The following is a 19,797-nucleotide window of genomic DNA, read 5'->3' as shown; positions in this document are numbered from 1 at the left end:
GGGGGGCGGTTCAGCCCACAATAACTTTGGTGCTGGGGCTGGAATACCTTTCAGCCCCCCCCCCAATAATCCGAGGTGAAGTTAAACAATTGTGATAAAAAAAAGAAGGAAATGGGTCTTTGGGACCTACCGGTATACCCCTCGCGCACCCTCCCCCAGTGTGACCCACACAATTTCAGCCCCCCCCCCCCGGCCATGCATGTTGAAAATCTTCCTAAGCCAATGGAATTGTTTTCCAACCCCATCCCCCCAATGTCGAATCACTTTTTTTTTGTGACGATATGGGTAGGGCCTACCAAAATAATAATATCCCAAGAACCCCCTATTTAAAATCTATGATGCAACTGAGTCAGTGCATCCAGAGAGCTAGAGTTGCATCATCATAAACTTTCTCCCTTTGTGTGACGTCATTGTCATGTGAGAGCAAGTCACGGGATCGCCACCCGGAAGTAATGTAACCACGCACGATCCAGTTCAGTTGTTGTTTTGTAAAGCGAAGCAGTAAGCGGCATTTGTTACACAAACTTCACTACAATCAGTTGTGTATTCGGTAAGTTCTACTTCTTAAAATTATCTTGGATTTACGAAAACTATATAAAGTATTTTATTATTGGGCTAATGTCGGGGGTTTACCGTGGACAAGTGATACAAGTCATGACAAATATTCCGGGCAAATGCATGAATTGAAGTTTATGTTGCGATCAAGATTTGCACAGTCATCATCATCATGTCATGTGTCATAACATTGTTCATCATTAGGCCTATTCAACATCATCATGTTCAATCACATCAATAAAATAAATGAGTGGTATTTACGATTGTTTAATTTCTATATATTTATGGTATATGTATTTTAATTTAGACATGGTCTATTCTTATACAATTGATATATTAACTACGAATGTGATATGAAGTTTTATGCATTTTTTTGTCTTGTCTCGGTCCCAGCCGATTTGTGCTCCTTCGTCACTAATCAAACCATCTGGCGACAACCTCATAAAACGTTAAGTTCCTGATTGGCTGAATTAACGCCGTAAAATAGTGTGTTGCCAAATAAGGCAAGTGATGGACAGCCATGCGGTGATATAAATCCCTGTTATTTTAAATCAACACAATGTATACATGTGGATGATGTGAGTACGTGTTGCAAGTCGCTGACATGAAAGGCGATATCAGACGATTGGCGCCTCGGTGGCTGCAGGCTAGCGTACATTTCGTATTTGCAGTATCTACAAAGTACGATGTTCATGTCACTTGAACATGTCACGCCCTAATTCATCATCCATACCATAGCCAATTCTTATTTGGAAATTCAGGTTTGTTTAGTGAAGGAGGAACACAAACCGGCTGGGACCGAGACAATTTTTTGTCAACCATGTCCATGTAACTCAAGAGCGGTCCTGCACAATACCCATCAAAAATTTTGAAATTTCAGTTCATGAAGCCCAGGGCTATTTTCACTTTCAGGGCTCTCAACTCTCATGCATGAGCGTGAGACTCATGAATAATGCTTCCTGGCAATTTCTTGCGTTCTCGTGTCGAGGTACATGTAGTAAAATTTCATGTGGAGCTGCCAAGTAGCAAAAATCTGATGGATCATCAAAATATTTTTGTACATGAAAATAACCAATATAGTAAAAAGGTGTTTTATTCCGTTAAATTACACATGAATTCTAAACTCAGCTCGGATTACTGTGGCTCGACTGCAAAAGTCTTGTGAATCATTCATTTGACTCAAAATTATAAAATGATGATGCAAATTCTAAAATTTGGGTTAATTTTTTAACATTATTTCCATGCCACAAATTGAAATTAGTAGGTTTTTTGATTTTTTGGCCATGTCATAGACCTACCTGTAAATGAGTACCGTACCGGTACATACATGTAATTTTAGTAATTTTTAGGTGAGTAGTCAATTACTTGCTAGCATGATGCTATTAAAGCGAGTGGTCGATTCACTCTCTAGGCCCGGTCTGAAAGAATGATCATTCATATTAACATGATCAATATGAAACAATTGAAACAATCACATTCTCATTGTAATTCTTATGCAAGATATAAACCGAGAAAAAGAAGATAAAGAAGCGACACTCCGTACAATTTACGTGCAAATGGCCTATACCAATGTAAGGACAGAAAATGTGACTCTCGCGCTAGTCTCCCACACTGACACTCGTCGTTCATACCGCTAGGACCACATAATTAACCGGTTGTGCAGGAGACCAGCTCAAGAGTCACATTTTTTTGTCTTCCGGAGTGTCGCGGTCCTGATATTTAATCTTGTGTGACCAATCAATTTCATCTGTTTCATTACGGTACTTATCAAGAGATAAGCACCTGATGTTTACTGAATGTGAATAGTTTCCTGGTATTGTTGTCTTTTCATATGATACAGGATGTCATTGGACATGTTGGTGGTTTATGTACACTTCCTTTTAATCTTGTGGGCAGGGCCACTGTTCCATGAGCCAAAAATATTGTGTGTGGAAGTTGCATGGTCTGATCACAGATAGTAATGCATCCAACTCCAAATAATAATAGAATCTATGGTCCGACTTCCAAAATCTAGAATCTGTGCAAAAATAGTTTGTGGTTCCAAAGCAAAGATAGCGCACATGTTCAGTTTTTAAGTTCATTGTACATTATGTACTTGCGTTCAATAAAACATTGAGGATGTTACATGTGTATAATATTATTGGCTGTGTCTAAAGAGTAATCTCAGCGAAAACGGACCCATTCAGCTGATGAAATTGCATTACTTCATAACTACTCAACATTTTCATAGGTGAAAATGTCAATCAGAGCAATTGCACCATGAAAATTTGCCAGATTCCGAAATTATATGCACATTTTTCAATGTTTTATTAGGTAAAATATCTTCTAGGGAACCCAAGAACAGAAATTTTTTTGCCGACTTAATGCCTTTGCTGGCTCCAGTTTTATAAGAACCTGTGCAGCAGACTACAGTAATTAATTGATTAATTTACAAATATCCGATTTCAAACTTGTATTATTACAGCTTTCTCTAGTTTTTATACCAATTTACAACCATGTTGCGCCTTCTGCTAATATGCGCCCTCACATTGGTGGCGCTCGCTACACCAATCCTTGACACCAAACTAGACAAACACTGGGAGATGTGGAAGGACCACCATAGTAAGAAGTATGAAGACAAACACAGTGAGCTGAAGAGAAGGCTAATCTGGGAAGAGAACTTCAAGGCAATCAACCTACACAACCTAGAGCACAGTTTAGGCATGCATACCTTCACACAGGAGATGAATGTCTATGGTGACTTGGTAAGACAGTTTCATGTGTGTTTCAAAAGATCTTTAAAAGGGCATTTTGTGATCCACGGCCTCATCCACCCACTTTTCTCAAAAAAGGTTGAGATTTTTATACCACTGGAAACCCCTAGCTACATGTTTATGTACAAAAATTGTTTGCAGATATAATTTGTTTGGCAAAAATATCGTCAGATTTGTTCTAGTACACTAGAACGTAATTACAACACTGGCCTAACACTGGAGGAATATTATAGGCCTACACCTATTAAAAAAAATAATGCATAGCTCGTAAGCACAAAATCGGAATCAACTGAAATTTTTGGAATAAGCTTTTCGTTGATATCTTCTGAAAAAACATCACTAAAGGGTACAGACCGTACAGTCTCCTACTTACATGGTACTACACCCCTGGCCAATTTTGTGCCTATTTTAGAATTTTTCTCAAAAATTATAGCACATTTGGTGACAAGTAAGATATTTATATATTTTAGGGGCAATGTACTTAAAATTGAGCAACTCAAAGCAATTAGTTTGATTTATTGATGAAATATTGGTTTTCCCTCATTTTTCACTGTAACTCCACATCTGTTGTCTGTGCTGAAATAAAATGTCCAGTGTAGCAGAATGTAGTCCTTGCCCCTATAATATACATATCTATACTTGTCCCCAAAACGCTAAAATTAAGGAGAAAAATGCTAAAATAGGCCCAAAATTGGGCAGGGGTGTAGTACCCCCTTTTAAAAGGCAACAATTTTGCAAAAGTTAATTTAGCTGTATACAATAAAACAACAGTTTTTTGGCCCTTTGAATTTTTTGAAAGAATTTGTTGGCAATTTTTTCCCCCAAAATGCGGTGATATTTTGCCTCAAACCGAATGACCTACATGGCAAGTCCATCCACCCATAGAACATGTTGTTTTTTTCTGTACCTAAGGCAGTAGCTTAATTAAATGTACTGCCTTGAACAGTAACTCCACAACAAATAGTGTATGCATAAAAGATGCAAGTCATACAAGTACAATCAAGGGTGTGACTTTGGACTGAATAAATTGCCTGCAATTCAGTACACAAAAGTGTTCCTGTATGCAGGTAAGGGGTCACATGACAAAGACATTGGATTGAATACACTCACTGACTCACATGACAAGTGGTATTGTTTATCTTGGTTTTGTGATCAGTGAAATGGAAATATCACAAACAAAGGATATCCCTGAACCCAAGGGTTGACTTGAAAGGTTGCAAGGCATGCATGGCAAGATATCTCAAGTACAGTGACAGTGTGATGATGTCATATGCGAGGAATGCACCCAATTTACAATATTTGGATGCATAATACAGAGCAGCTTGATACCTTCCAAACAGACATGATAGCAATATTGCTGGGAACAAAATGTGGGTCAAACCATGGATGTACTTAATACGACCATGGTCCAACTTGTTGCTTTTCAACCAGCACACTAAAGCTGCACTTTATTTTTTGATGATTAGAGAATAGAATTTGGAGAAGAACACCATCTTTCTTCTTACCTATTGATTTTTCTCCCTGCAAGGAAGTGCCAATAGGGCCATATTGAAAAGTGGCAACACTGTCAACAATATCAGAGCCTCGTTGATCTTTAACCATAGTAACCTCTTGATGGTAATGGTCCAGTAGATATTCTTTGTGTTTGAAGGAAACCTGGATAGTTGTACTGTCTGAATCAAATGACTAAACATGCGATGCCTCTATTTATAACCACAAATATCTGAAGGTTTCGTGTCACATTGTTATCATGTGATTTCTGTTCAAGGTCAAATGATCCATTTCTTTGTGAAGAAAAAGATAAAAGTTTGACAAGAGAACAAATATATAATAAGGATGTGAAAAGGCAAAATCGTGAACCTTAAACCATAAGATGTGTCCAGTGAAAACCATACCTGCTAACAACTTTTTATTCAACACTCACAGAAGCCCCTTACCAAAGTTGTAGAAAATATGCATGGACAGCCCTATCTGAAATCTTGGCAGGGTTCAAAATACACGAGGGGAAATGTAGCTCCCTGTAAAATTTCCCAAGTACACAGGTTTCAAGTGGCAAGCGGTGACCCTACAATGTCCTTTTTTCTGACTTTGGTATGATATCGGGAAATATATGTACATGTATGAAATAGGGAAACTCACAAGACTGACAATCCTCCCACTGAAAATTGTGGTTCGGTATTTAAGAATCACATGGTTGCATATCTATTGTTGCTGAAGGCCGATGAATGCACATTCATACATGTGACCAACAAGCAAGGTAACTGACACAAAATATGAATAGAATTCTCCATAAAGAAATATACAATTATAAATTTTCTTCTATGTTTGGGAAATTATAGTCCAGCTCTATAATTCTTTTGTTTTCTATGGATTTGTGACAAGTTTAATGGACCAATTCCTTTTAGCACCTCTTGTGACTCTCTGTTCATTTTGTGGGAACGGGTCTCAATTTTGAGTTTGCGACACATCCAGGGGGCACATCCCTGTATGTTTGTAAGTTTAGATTTGGCCCATTCTAACCATTTTCATGCATAGTCTCAGTCTGATCGTTGATAGTAATCTTGAGTACAGTACCTTGAAACTACAAATACTTTGGTTTCCCATTTCCGTGCACTTGTTTGGTCTGAAATGAAACCAAGTTTTGTTTTCAATCAGCCCTATTTTAGTTGAAGATAAAGTAATTTGTCATTTTTGGCCTTGCAAGCTAAAGCTTTGCATGCTGGCCATATACAGTAAGCAAAAGAATTAAGGTAGCAGTTGTGTTCATCCCTGTATATCCTAAATAAAGACAAATGTGTCAAAATTAAAACAAGCAGCAGATGCCTGCACTCTTTATCTCTGATTTAAGACCTTATTTGTTGAAATTGGTTGAGAAGTAAAAACAGTGATCCAAAACCTAATGAAGATATGAAATAAAAAGTTGTGTTTTTGTCTTCTAATCAATGAAAGCATGGCACTTTGTGTACAAGATCAATAGGGCATGCAATGTGGCAAACTGCAACTTTTAAATTTGAATCTTCCTTGGGTTTTTTGATCGTTGTGTCTTTATTTCTTGAACAATTTCAATGAATGAGGTCTTAAATCCGAGCAAAGATGCAGCTATATTGGCTGTTGGTTCCCATTATGACATGTACATGTATCTGCCTTTGTTTAGGATATATAGGGGTGAATGTAACTGGTACCTTAATTATCTGGCTTACTGTACATGTATGCTTCAACATGAAAAGGCAAAAGCCCAAGTTTTGAGATATATTTTCTCAAAATATCAAAAGCTATCTCAAGAACCACTGAACCAATACAGGTGTTGTTTATACTCATTTTAATGCATTTTTCATGCTGATTCCAAATATGGTCATTAAAATTTCACATACACAGGCAACATTACAGTGCAGTATACGTAGTGCATGTCATGTAGTAAATTGAGCACTGCCTTTTTAGCCATTAAACATGTCAAATTATTATAAATACACACTAAGTATGACAAATTGCACCTACAATTGTAATTAACCAATATATTTCAGTTTTTATGTTTAATTGAAACCAAAATAAATTATCAAAACCAAAATATTAGATATATATGTAAATAGAAAAATGTAGATATGTACCTAATTATGTACATTTTTGAGAAATGCTTGATATTTTTTCCTAGTTTTAGTATCTATTCCCTGATGATAAGTTGACATAGATTTGATGAAACAATAAATTATTGGCAATCCAAAGCAAATACTTATCTTATGTTTTTTGTCTCCATGATTTGATAGCAAATTATTACCAATCAGTGAATAACAATTAAAGTACCGTAATAACAGTTATTATATAAATGGTAACAAAAACAAGTATATAAATAATCTCCCTGCTGATGTTAAAACTAATGTAATTAACTGATTTCCAATTTTGATTTTTCTGTGAAACAGAGATCGGAAGAGTTCGTCCAGAGAAATGGTTTCCGTCAGGGACTAAAGAAGACGCTCCTTGGTTACAAAAATGAATTTTACCAAGCAACCGCTTTCCAATGCTGATTTGCCAGATACAGTTGACTGGAGAACCAAGGGCTATGTTACACCTGTCAAAGATCAGGTAACTATTATAGGACTTTAGGTTATTCCATTTGAAATTCACAATCCCCCTGTGGAATATTTAGCTGTTAGTCTTCCACAGAGGGAGTGTGTGTTTTAAATAGTACAGACAATTGGGTTTAGACATATAGCAATTGGAAGTTATAAATTCCATTTGAAATACTCTAGTTGTGGACGATACATGTAAAGGCATATACAGGAGAGTATTAGGTTCAAAAAAGTTAACCCATGCCAATCAATTTGAAAAACATACTCCCTCTGAGGAAGACTATTCTTATATCTTCCACAGGGTGATTTCAAATGGAATACCCAAATAGCAAATTTTCAAAGTATGTCAATTTTTATAGCATTTCCCCATTGTCAATTCAAATATGGTAGCCCATCCAGTACTATTGTCATTTTGTCTCTTCAAATATTGCCACACTTGCCGAGAGCAGTATTGATTGTTCGGGGGGAAATTATCTGGCTAAGCAGTCGCTTACTTACACTGCAAGGCAGTGAGAGCATACCGTAGAAACCCGTCTATAAGGAATAGAAGCGACTGTGATGATAGCATATTTCACGCTAGCGCCCTCCACAATATTATATCATTATGGAATTTGAGCAAATCATTTACCGACACAAGCAGGTATACAATGTATTATTTTATCTTTATTTCGCATCTCACGAGCATAGCTCACTTGGCAAGGCATAAGACTTTGGTTCTTTAGATCGGAAGATGGTGAGTTCGAGCCTCATCACGGTCACACAAACTTTTATAAACAAAATATTGTTCAAACTTTTCATTTATATTTTCTTGCATTTTCTAAAGACTCCTTTCGTGATCATTTTTTTTTCATATTTAGTTTAATTTATTCTATTGTTTTTCTTTTATTGTTTCTTTTCTTTGTCTTTTTTTCTTGTTTAATTTTATTTTTTCTTTATTTTTCTTTGATTCATATAATATTGGCAGGATAAGGAGAGGAGGAACTAAAGACCCATTCAGTGATTTGCTCATCCGGACGATCGTAAAAATCATCAAAATTCACCTTTGTCATTGTCATAGATGTGGTAACATAGCCTGCTAGTGGTTCAGCAGAAAACCGTGTGACACATAATATACATTTGGCTACATTTTATTATACGATAAATACGAATTTATTAAACATGGTAACAAATATTCTCTAGCAGATCGGTACCGCGGTTATACGATGGAACTGGTAGGCATAGGCCTATTATAAATTCGGGATATTAAATATCTTCCTGACGAGACAGATCTGCGCATGTGGTCAAAGACGATTCCTTACTAGCCACAGACCGTCCGCTGGAATTAGTTGAATCGCTATGGCTGTTGGTCGGACCTCTCATCTCTCCACATCGATTGTGACCTATCCCCGACATTGCCCTTATGAACTCACATCCTCCTGTTTTATTTCAATACGCTGGCGAAGTTACGTAATAATCGGATTAACTACCATAGCAATAGGTGAAAACAATTTTTGAATATACCGCGTTATACACTGATACGTTCAGGCGGTACCTCTTCATTGAACCATATCATGCTGCACCTGTAAGATCTTTGAAAATACCAGTATTGTATTCAATCTATGATTGCAGACATACACAGTACAGGTGATGAGTGTAACCTGCTTGTAGCGCAGCGCGATATGTTCAAAATTGTTTTCACCTATTGCTATGGTAATTAATCCGATTAATTACGCAACTTCACCAGCGTATAATGGCCGAATAAATTCTGACCATCACTTGGCTTGTTGGATTCGTCTATACTACAATTCGCTGTCGCAGTGGCGTAATAATCGCAATAACTACCATCAAGCAGATTGCACTAATCACCCGCGTATGTCACCAAACATAGATTGAATACCACTCTTTTCATAAATACTAATCTTACATGGCGAGTGATTAGCATTTCTTTGACAACTATGGTTTAATGCATAGGTGCCACGTGAACGATGAAGTGCAGGGCTATATATTCAAATTGTATTCATCAATTGCTATGGTAGTTAATCCGATTAATTACGTCACATCGACAGCGAATAGCCTATAGTATGGGTTCAAGTGGAACAAAAAATAGTGTACATGTCCATTGCTAGCTATGGTAATTAATCATGTTAGTGTTTACATCACTACTTGGTGAAGACAGAGAAGTGTGCCTTCTCTACCAACGCCTGTGATATAACAGGTGCAAGCGAAACAAAATTGAATGACCAGAATAGTTTCCTTTGTCAGTGAATTGATTGAAGTTTTTGAAAACACTCTATTCTTGATGGGACAATAGATTCAAATATGGAATAATTATTATTCCTCATCTATTTTTTTTATTGAAAAAACTGCAATTGTGGCAACAGAACAATATTTATTTTGATTTCATTTCAAGTAGAAACAAAATCGTGCTTAAGCCAAAACGCACCCTACCTCAAGAATTGGGATGGCACAAAGGTGCAACATAGGTTTTTATTGCAAAGACGAGGACAGACAAGTAGTTACAACACATCTGTCTAGCCGTGGGTTTCGCTATTATTTAGAATAAATGCTTTTACTAGTTTCTATAAAACCACAAAATTACTAAAAAAAACTATAAAAAAACTAAAAAAAACTATAAAAAAAAAAAAAAAAACACACCTAAAATTAAAAGTAGAAAGGTAGATTTGAAGAAAGATAAAAAGAACACGTCAAAAGTTAAAATTAAACGAGAATGAAAAAAAGGAACCGGTGCCCGGACCATGCTCTCTTCAGCATGTCTTCAGTTCCAAAGTCTGACGCTCTATCAATTGAGCTATACGATCCTGATATACTGAAACAGTCGTTATTATGTCAATACAATTGATTGGTGTTACAACATACTTAGATGGAATGCATAGCCACCCAGTGCCAGTATATATTTGCTCAAACTCCAAATACAACAAGCAACCAATTTTATTGAGGGCGTTTCTTAGGTATATCCTTGTAGACGGGGTTTTACGGTATATGTAGTATGTGTACATCCTTATCAAAATGATCCACTTGTCGGCTGCTACATGTGTCTCTTTACAAAATAGTTAGGGACAAATACCAAACTCAAGTGGACGTCACTTCAAATCATTCCCAAGTCACATGGTTTAGGAATACAGAGAACATTCCATAATCATGTGACTTGGTGATGATTTGAAGTGAAGTGGCATCCATTTAAGATGAGTCTGGTATTTATTTCCAGCTATTGTGTGAAATGAGGCACATATATAGCAGTCAACATGAACATGTACATCATTTTGGCTATGGATGTACACGTATATAGAAAACTCTCCTGACCCAGGATTTGTAAACGAGAGCTGGAAAATGTCTACAATATACATTACATGTACATTACCAGTCGTTATCCACAGACCCGAAGGAGGGTCTACATCTCAGAACCGAAGGAGGGTCTACATCCCAGAAAGTACAGCCAATGACGGGCTTATCTTCATTTTACAATGCATTCTTTTAACAATATTTCTTCTTTTTACAGGGACAATGTGGTTCATGTTGGTCATTCAGCACTACTGGTGCCTTGGAAGGCCAGTACTTTAAAAAAACAGGCACACTAGTATCATTCAGTGAACAACAACTCGTAGACTGCTCAACGTCTTTTGGTAATATGGGCTGCAATGGTGGATTGATGGACCAAGCATTTGACTACATTAAACAATATGGAGAGGAGAAAGAAGCTGACTATCCATACACTGCTGAAGTAAGTATGATGGCCATGTTTGTATGTGTTAAATGCTGTGCCATGCCATTTCCACACGGAATTCTGCGCACAGCATTCACAAAATACACAAAGAAAATGTCACACAGTTAGTGTCAGTGGGTTATGGGTAATGATACTTGGAAAACATCACTTTGCATTACTATTAAATCAAAGAAAAGTCTTTTGAAAATTAAAATTTGGCTATACTAGCACAAATGTGACGTGTCATGTCAAAAGGAGACACTTTTGGGCAGGATCATAAATGGAGATATAGCCAAAAATCTGCCGGTGGGTGATTTTTTCACAATTTGGGTTTGTTGCGAATTTGTGATGTTATTAATGTTAAAAATATTGTCTGATAGTTTCAGACCGGGATATAACTAGCATCTTGTATTTTTTGAGACATTTTCAAGTTAATTCCTACTCTCAACATTGTCAATAATATTTTTAAAGGCCGATATCTCAATTTCCAATTTTATAATACCATAACTTCCGAACTCAATATCTTCGCTTAGAAATGTCCGATTTCATTGGGGAAAACGGCGTTGTGGAGCAAAATATCTCTACATTTAAGATATGTAAAAACCTCAAAATTCAGAACCTGCCCAAAAGTGTCTCCTTTTGACATGACACGTCACAAATAGGTGAAAACAACATTATAATTTATGCCCTCCTTTGTGCTTTCATATCTTGGTATTTTCCAATATTTCATACCTTAGCGTGTAATGCTTCATGTCTAACTTGCCAACTTTTGTTCTCTTAGTAATAAATGGCTTTGCTCATCCCCATTTTCTGCTTTTATGAGGAGGAGGAGGTATACATTTTTCTCATACATTGGCAAGTCGTCACTGATTATTTGTCATTGTACTGTTTTAATTAGGATGATTCCTGCGTGTATGATGCAAGCAAAGAAGTAAGCAAAGATACTGGACATGTTGATGTCGAAAGTGGCTCAGAAAGTGATCTGCAAAATGCAGTAGCCACAGTAGGACCAATCTCAGTCGCCATAGATGCCAGCCATTCATCATTCCAGTTCTATTCCAGTGGTAAGTATAGGGTCCACAACTTATAAGTTCCCCCAATAAGTCGAAAAATATTTTTACTGAAATGTAAAAAGGTATGTATAGCTCTATTTGTTTTACATATGTGGACCAATTTATAGTGTCACACATCATTATGCGTTCAGTCACAATGGCTAATTGTGTAAGAAAAGAGGCCGTTTTAAAATTTGCACCTGAGTCCATAGCAGTCAGGTTTTCTTTTTCAAACACATGAATAGACCTGGCCTACTGTATTGTTTGAGAGTTGACTCCTATGGGCTCAGATGCAACTTCTAACACTGTTTGAACGCAATGACGTGTGGCGCTATAACTTCAAACTGGTCCATATGTGTAAAACAAATAAGGCTACCCATACCATTTTACAGGTGTGCATTCATCAAATATTTTTCGATTATTTGCAAAGGTATATAGGGGGGAACTTATAAGTTGTGGACCGTATATAATCGAGACTGAATTTAAAAAATCAATTTGCTTCTGATGTCATCTGTCAATCAAACTCGGGCATGGTTTGTTTACGATTTGTCGTGATGATTGAATTTCTGAACGCAGTAGATCACAGCGTGCCCAATGATTATTTTTTCACTTTCAAACAATGTAATCGTCGCAAAAGTTAGGTCTTAATAATAGGTTGAAGACATAACCGCCTCGGCTGAAAGATGAATATTAATGAACCAAAAAAATGTACAGCAAGAATTTTTGCACCACATCAAATGTTAGGGCTCAATGTAAGATAGAATGCATGAAAAAACTGGAGCCAAGCATCTTTGAACTTCTTTTACTTTGTTCAACCAGTGGCAAGACTCATAACATTGTGTTTTGATATCGATTATCAAGTATAAACATTAAAAGTAGGGTCCCACCCTCCACTTAAAGGGGAATATTGGAATGTCATCTTTCCCTGGGAAAGATTTGACAGCAGGCCAGACCATGGCCAGAGGGTAACATGAGTAGGTTTCTTTCACCTTGAAGGCAAGGATAGTCTTGCAAATATGGGCTAGCTTTCACATAGGCCATCCAATATGCCATGAATTAATAGGACTACAACTGGTATCTACTGGTATACTCCTATTTCCACATCTGTTGCTTTTATGTGCGCCTTTAAATCTACGGGCAAATGATGATTTTTTGCGAAATCCACTTTGTGTACGATGCAATAATGCGACCTGCTCCAAGCCCATGGTGGCCATCTTGAATGTGCAGTGAAGGTAAATTTCAAAACTGCTCATGAGGAATAATCATGGTGATGGAGTACTTATATGTGACATGATCAAGGGAAATGAGTCACTTGTCGCCCCTGGTCGAAAGTGAGTTTTACATACCGTATTTCGTCAAATAAACGCCCCCGGGGGCGTTACATTTTCCCAAGGGGGGCGTTTATTAGAGGTCATTTTTAGCACGAAAATTCACGTTAAAATCATTTGGTAAGCTTAAAAGTCACGCTAAAATGACGAACTATGACCTTTTGACACCGACTTTTGGTTCATTTCCGGGTTCGGATGCAGATTTTCGCCATTTATTGCTGCTACTCGTGAGCAACTTAGTAAGCTTACTACACAAGATAGCATGGAAATATCGGAATTTTTGAAACATCTTGGTTGAAAAAAGTGGTGGGGGCGTTTGTTTGAGGGGGGCGACTATTTGACGAAATACGGTATGTTTCTAAAGAGGACATTCAGAGCTTTCAGAAACTGAAAACCTCATCTTGATATGACTTTTTTTTGCAAAGTTATGTTAATTTATCAATCGCTGAAAACAATATAAAACAAACAAATTTTGACACCTTCTTTGCCAATACCTCAAAATCAATATCAGCCACATCCGACTCATTTCCCTTGATCGTGTCACATATATAGTTTCCCCTCACCTGCATAGCCAAAATGGCCGCCATTGTCCTACGCTCAACTCGCAATATTGGGATATGCACGTAGAACGTGTTAAGCCTAAGCCCCTGGGTGTATGCTATATCAATTATAGAGTTATGTGATGCAGGCAATATTCATAATTGTTTTCTAATTGTTATTATGAACAGGTGTATATAATGAGCCCTCATGCAGTTCACAACAACTAGATCATGGAGTCCTTGCTGTTGGCTATGGAACTGAAGATGGCCAAGATTACTGGCTAGTCAAGAATAGGTAAGTGCGATGTACCTCTAATTGCAGTAAGAGTCGGAGGATGATATAAGTACTACCCAACACCCCATGCACCTAGCCTAGCAATGGAAGGATACATGACATCACTGGTCTGCTACTGCATAGAATTGCATGGTTAAATTTGAATTTGGACAGTTTGTCAACAAGAAAAACGCTGTGATGATGCTGGTCGATTTCACATTTTATGTTATCTACAGAAGCTGTGAATTATCCTTTATGTGTGTAACACATCATTTTTGTTCTGAAATTGACCAAGTAATAATGACACACACACAATTTTAAAACAACATCTTTTGCACAGAATCCAGTGGGAATTGGAAAGTAAAATGTCAGTTGAAACTCTGATAACACAATTACAGTGTATGGTGGGAAGTCCTTAAATCATTCTCTGAGTAAAGAGTGTTGATGATGTGGCTCCTTCATGGATGCTTTGCTGCCAGGTGTGTTTGGTTTTTAGTGGCTGCACGGCAAATTCCTGATTGGTCAAATTCGCAGGCACAGTTTTATCCCTTACATGTTCATGTTAGGCACTTCTTTAACTTTTGAGTGTTGATAGGTTTGGAAAAAAAACCTCTCAATTTGCAATATTGTTTTCCACCCACATTTGGGGAAAAAATGGTATCAAAGGTTTGAACACATCCATTTTCTCAGGACTGTAGGAAAAGTGATTGGCTTCTGTATTTGTAAGCAGTTCCAAAGTTATGTAAATGCAGGAGCTTGAACACTAATTGCCAAAGACCCAAAGCAGTAGTGTAGCACCTTAGTAAGGGCCAGTACAGTGGGATAGCCAGTGTACAACAGCCCCTAGTTATGAAGGTCAATCGGTACACAACATTCCCTGGACTGTGTTTACTGATAATCCATTGACAAACTTGGTCAAAATCTGTGATGGACCTCTTCCTTTTGATCCTCTTCAGTTCAAATTAATTTAATTTTGACCCATTTAAGCATGAATATTGTAAAATTTGGTTTTTTTGGTGAAATTTGGGCTGGTACGCCACTAAGAGCTACTGAAGAACAGTTTTGTCAACAATAAAAACACTGTGAATATGCTGGTCGATTTCACATTTTGGTGTGACATGACATGCTTTTCGTGTTTTTTTTCCAGTACATTCATATAAATGTTTTAGTCCCCGCCCCTGTTCCGAAAACCTGGTTATAAATGCTACTGGGCCAGTATATGGTTCAACACTTGAGTGCGTAAAAGTCATCACATGCACAAACAAATTATAACTGGCCCAAATGGATCTAACTTTACTTTAATGGTTTATGGGGTTGATGTCTCAGGCCAGTTTGATTTTGCATAGTTATATCACCAGTATCTATGTGTGTAATTCTGCCCATTAAAAGTCAATCATGTTTTCCTCTTTTCTTTACACAGCTGGAACACAAGCTGGGGTGATAAAGGCTACATCAAGATGTCACGTAACCAGAATAACCAATGTGGTATAGCTACATCTGCTAGCTATCCAATTATGTAAGAACACAAGCCCAGGATAGCATACCACAGCCACCTTACAATTAGAATAGTTAGGGAAACTTTTGTATTTTTTTTTCATTTTTTCTCTCCCCTACAGGTGTCTTACAAATAACGATGTTTTTTGTTAAACAAAATGACAAGATAAATATCGGTACTCTTTTTCTCATTTCATTCTAAATTGGGGTTTATGTTGGTTTTGGTTGCATAAACCTGGTTTTGGATGCATAAACCTGGTTTTGGATGCATAAACCTGGTTTCTACCTTATGGAAACCAACAGTTTATGCGAAACTGAACCCACACACCACTCAGGAAATGAGAAGAAGTATAGGATGTTTCATGCAAACCATAGTGTTCAAAGGTCAATAAACTTTTGTTCTTTTTTGTTGTTTTAAAGAAACCATTTTGTGCCTTCTAGGTGCTCCTTCATTCATCGCTAAAGTAATGGTGGCTGCTATCATAGCATATAAAAGATCTTTATTTTCTTCTATTTAATATTTGGTGCAGGGTAACTTATTTTGTTTACACAATTTTCTGGTATGTGTTATTGTTTTGAGCAATAAGTATTTTTTTATTGTTATTATTGTTTAGTTTTTTTTCATAATTTCATTTTGCCTGGGTTCCACACATCTGTATAAAGCCTGTTGTACCTTGTGTATAATTTGTTTCTAAACATGTTAACAAATTGTAGTTAAACTACTGGAGAATATGCAAGTTTTTGTATGTGTACTTAAGTTGGGCATACTAGGCTAAATTACCAAAGGGGAAAAATTGCAAAGTCATTGTGCAGAGATGCATCCAGAGCAACAGTTTGATGTGTCACTGCCAAGTGTGTGAAAATGTTTAGTTTGCTCGCTTATTTGATCATATATGACTTAGTTTAACAGAGACTTAATAGAAAAGATGTGCACTGTTAGGTTTGATTAATCTTGTCCTGAATTTTTGAACCAGAGGGAGCAGGTTGCATTGAAAAGTTAGTATCCATAAGTTGAAAATTATACTTGCAATATAAAGTGTGCAAATTATTACTCAATGATGTTGCCACTCTCACAGTGTCACTGCAACTTGACAATTATATGGTCTTTGCCACTAACTTTATCCATTCAAAGGAGGGTTGGGGGACCTGTGGACAGCGAGCAGATCTAAACTTATGCCAGTGATAACACCCAGGGTACTACCTCTGATTACTATAGGGTAAACATTTTGTATCAGGGTAAATTTAGACAAGAGGGTATGGTCAAACAGTGTAATATTTGATTGACAAAGTAGCCAATATGGCTTGCATTCCATTGAATTATTTATTAACTCTGGTGAAGTTGTTTTTTTTCCAAAGTAGAAGTCGGTTTTAAAGTTGTAATATATAGCTCATTCGCTCTGTCATTAATACACCATATCAGTTTTTGGTATTTTCTATCACCCATGCATTTTATTGCACTATCATTGTACGCCTTTTGGCCAGAATTGCGGTTGGAAATTGAAATCCTTTGAACGAGTTTCAATAATACTTGGGATTGCATAGTCATCCATTCCAATGTTCACATAACGGTGATTTCAATTCCCTGTTTTCATCCCCTCTTGGGATTTCATTTCTCATGACGTAGACATAGCCTGTCATGATGCATGTGATATGTTATTGGGATGTTGGTTGGTATCATTGCATGGGTGAAATGAAATACAGTAAGTATTGTAAGACAATTCTGAAATACTGAAATACATGTATCATAGCTCTACGTTGCAAGGTGCTTGTTTACCCTTATCATTAGTGTAGTCTTTCAAGTCATGTATAGAAATGCTGCTACAGATCTAGATACCCACATCAAATTGTCACAAGAAACAACTTATTCGAAAGTTCAAAAGACCTTTCCCAGTAAGAATAGATTTCATTTAAACTGGTGATAATGCATCGGTGTTTGTGCACATTAAGAGCTTGTCGGATCAGTGTTTGATGACATTGTGCTGAATTGAGCTTTTACGGCATCCAAGTCTGGCTTGTGTGAAGTTTGTAATTTGTAATGCTCTCAGTCGTGATATAGTAACAGTCTTTCTTAGAAGTGAAGGTTACAATTCCAATTTGGAGTCACGCCACATGATTTACTAGCTTGAACTTCTCCATGAATATGACACATTCTACAATGTCACTGTGATTCATACTGATATCTTATCGGCCATTAATCCGACTATATTTGCATAACAGATAAAATAACATTGTTACAGCCATGGTGGGTACGTATGTGAACTATAATGACAATTATTATTATGCTTGTTAGCGGGTTCAAAGGGCTATGAATGTCATACACCCCCTATGGAAGACATGACATTAATCTTCCACACAGGGAGTGTGAATTTCAAATGGGGTTACCTGAATGGGTGACTCTATTTGAAATCCACACCCCCTATGTAGGTGATGAAATGATTAAGGTATTGTCATCTAAATGGGGTGTATGGATTTCAACTTGAATAGCCCAAGCTCCTTTAATTCAATGCTTAAAGCAGACTCCATTATGTTTCTGCTTGATTTTTAAAGCATGCTTATTGTTCTGCCTTTTTGATACAATCATGTCTAGTGTTGTGTGGTATAAATATGTAAAGAGTTTCTAGTAACAGTACAGTGACTTTTGTATAAAACAAAAGTGTGTCACTATAAAATAATTCATATAAATCAGACATGTTAAAAGGGCGTCACCAATTCCTTGGTCAAACAGTCAACCAGATATTATAATAACAAAAGGTACACAAAGTATGTTAGATTTCTTGTAGATTTAGTCAAAATTACAATCAAGAACTAATTGAATAATTTAATTGTAGGTCAGTGTGATAGGTTCTGGTTATGTTATAAGAAATCTTGCACACTTGTGTGATACATGGGTAGTGCAACTATTACACTATGAAATTCGTACACTCCCTATGGAAGACATGATCTTAATCTACACAGGGAGTGTGAATTTCAAATGGGTTACCTGAATGGGTGACTCCCATTTGAAATCTACACCCCCTGTGTGACTTCATTAAGGTCATGTCTTCCACAGGGGGTGTAAGGATTTCAACTGGAATTGTCCATTACAATGCTACCACCAGCTTTCTTGATAGCTCCATTGGTAACAATTCATGGGGAATGTAGAAATGACATCTGGTTACAGAAGATTTTCAGTGTTGTCCAACAGCATCTCTATTTTGCTGCCATAGCGAACACATCATTCCTTGGTTAATGGTCCATGCTTGGTTTACACACCTGTTAGTAACCCATTGGGTTTGTATTGCGATCGTTTTGATCATGGTTCTGAATGTAATTATAAGTGAACCAGTCGACCTGGAATTGGGCTTTGTCAGCGAATACATGACACTTCAGATATTCTCTATCATTTTGGATATTCTCTGTTGCCCTGGGCATGCATTCTCAAATCAGGGTGTTCTTTATTGTTGCAACAATGGTGGTAATATTGTGTTATTCCATTGTCTTGCGATGATGGATCACATGACCTCTAATCATTTAAGATGTTCCTAAAACAGTTGCAAGAAAGCAGACCCACATTTCCATGTTATGGGATATACATGTTGCATCGTGTATACAAGGTTCTTCCTTTTGCATCTTAAGAACGTAGAGAATATCTCAACCTTTTTTCTAAATCCAGTGCTAAATATTTTGTAAAGTTGAAATGAAAAATCTTGATGGTAAATTTTGTAAAGAAAAAACATTTTAAAATGATTGCAAAGTAACTATATCATGTTTATTGAACCATTTTGAGATGTATAATAAATAATGTCATTACTGTATCATAAAAGTGTTTTTTGAAATTAAATAAATTTTTCATACAAATAATAATAAGTTGTAAAGTGCAATTTCTTTCCAATTACATGTAGTAGTCATGCTACATGTATGTGTCATTCTTTGACTGTTACTCCCGATTTCAGGAAAAAAACAGCGCCATTTTTATTTGTGGATTAAAGAAATATTATCATCGGCAAATGAAATGTAGCTACATCCTGATCATTCAGTTAGCGCTAACTACCATAGTAG

General features: G+C 36.8%; 1 protein-coding gene across 1 annotated transcript; it reads left to right on the top strand.

Annotated features, from left to right (window-relative positions):
• The first annotated feature begins 411 nt into the window (after nt 1-411).
• Nucleotides 412-16,165, top strand: LOC140143003 (digestive cysteine proteinase 2-like). Its single transcript, XM_072165031.1, is given in 8 exon segments — nt 412-550; nt 3,020-3,299; nt 7,223-7,321; nt 7,323-7,385; nt 10,869-11,090; nt 11,971-12,136; nt 14,181-14,286; nt 15,686-16,165. Coding segments are annotated over 7 exon segments (1,005 nt in total). The 5' UTR covers nt 412-550; nt 3,020-3,050; the 3' UTR covers nt 15,786-16,165.
• The last annotated feature ends 3,632 nt before the right edge of the window (nt 16,166-19,797 follow it).

Source organism: Amphiura filiformis, chromosome 20, assembly GCF_039555335.1.
Source record: "Amphiura filiformis chromosome 20, Afil_fr2py, whole genome shotgun sequence".
Taxonomy (NCBI): Eukaryota; Metazoa; Echinodermata; class Ophiuroidea; order Amphilepidida; family Amphiuridae; genus Amphiura; species Amphiura filiformis.
Note: the sequence above shows the minus strand (reverse complement) of the source record. Positions and strands in the feature narration are given on the sequence as shown.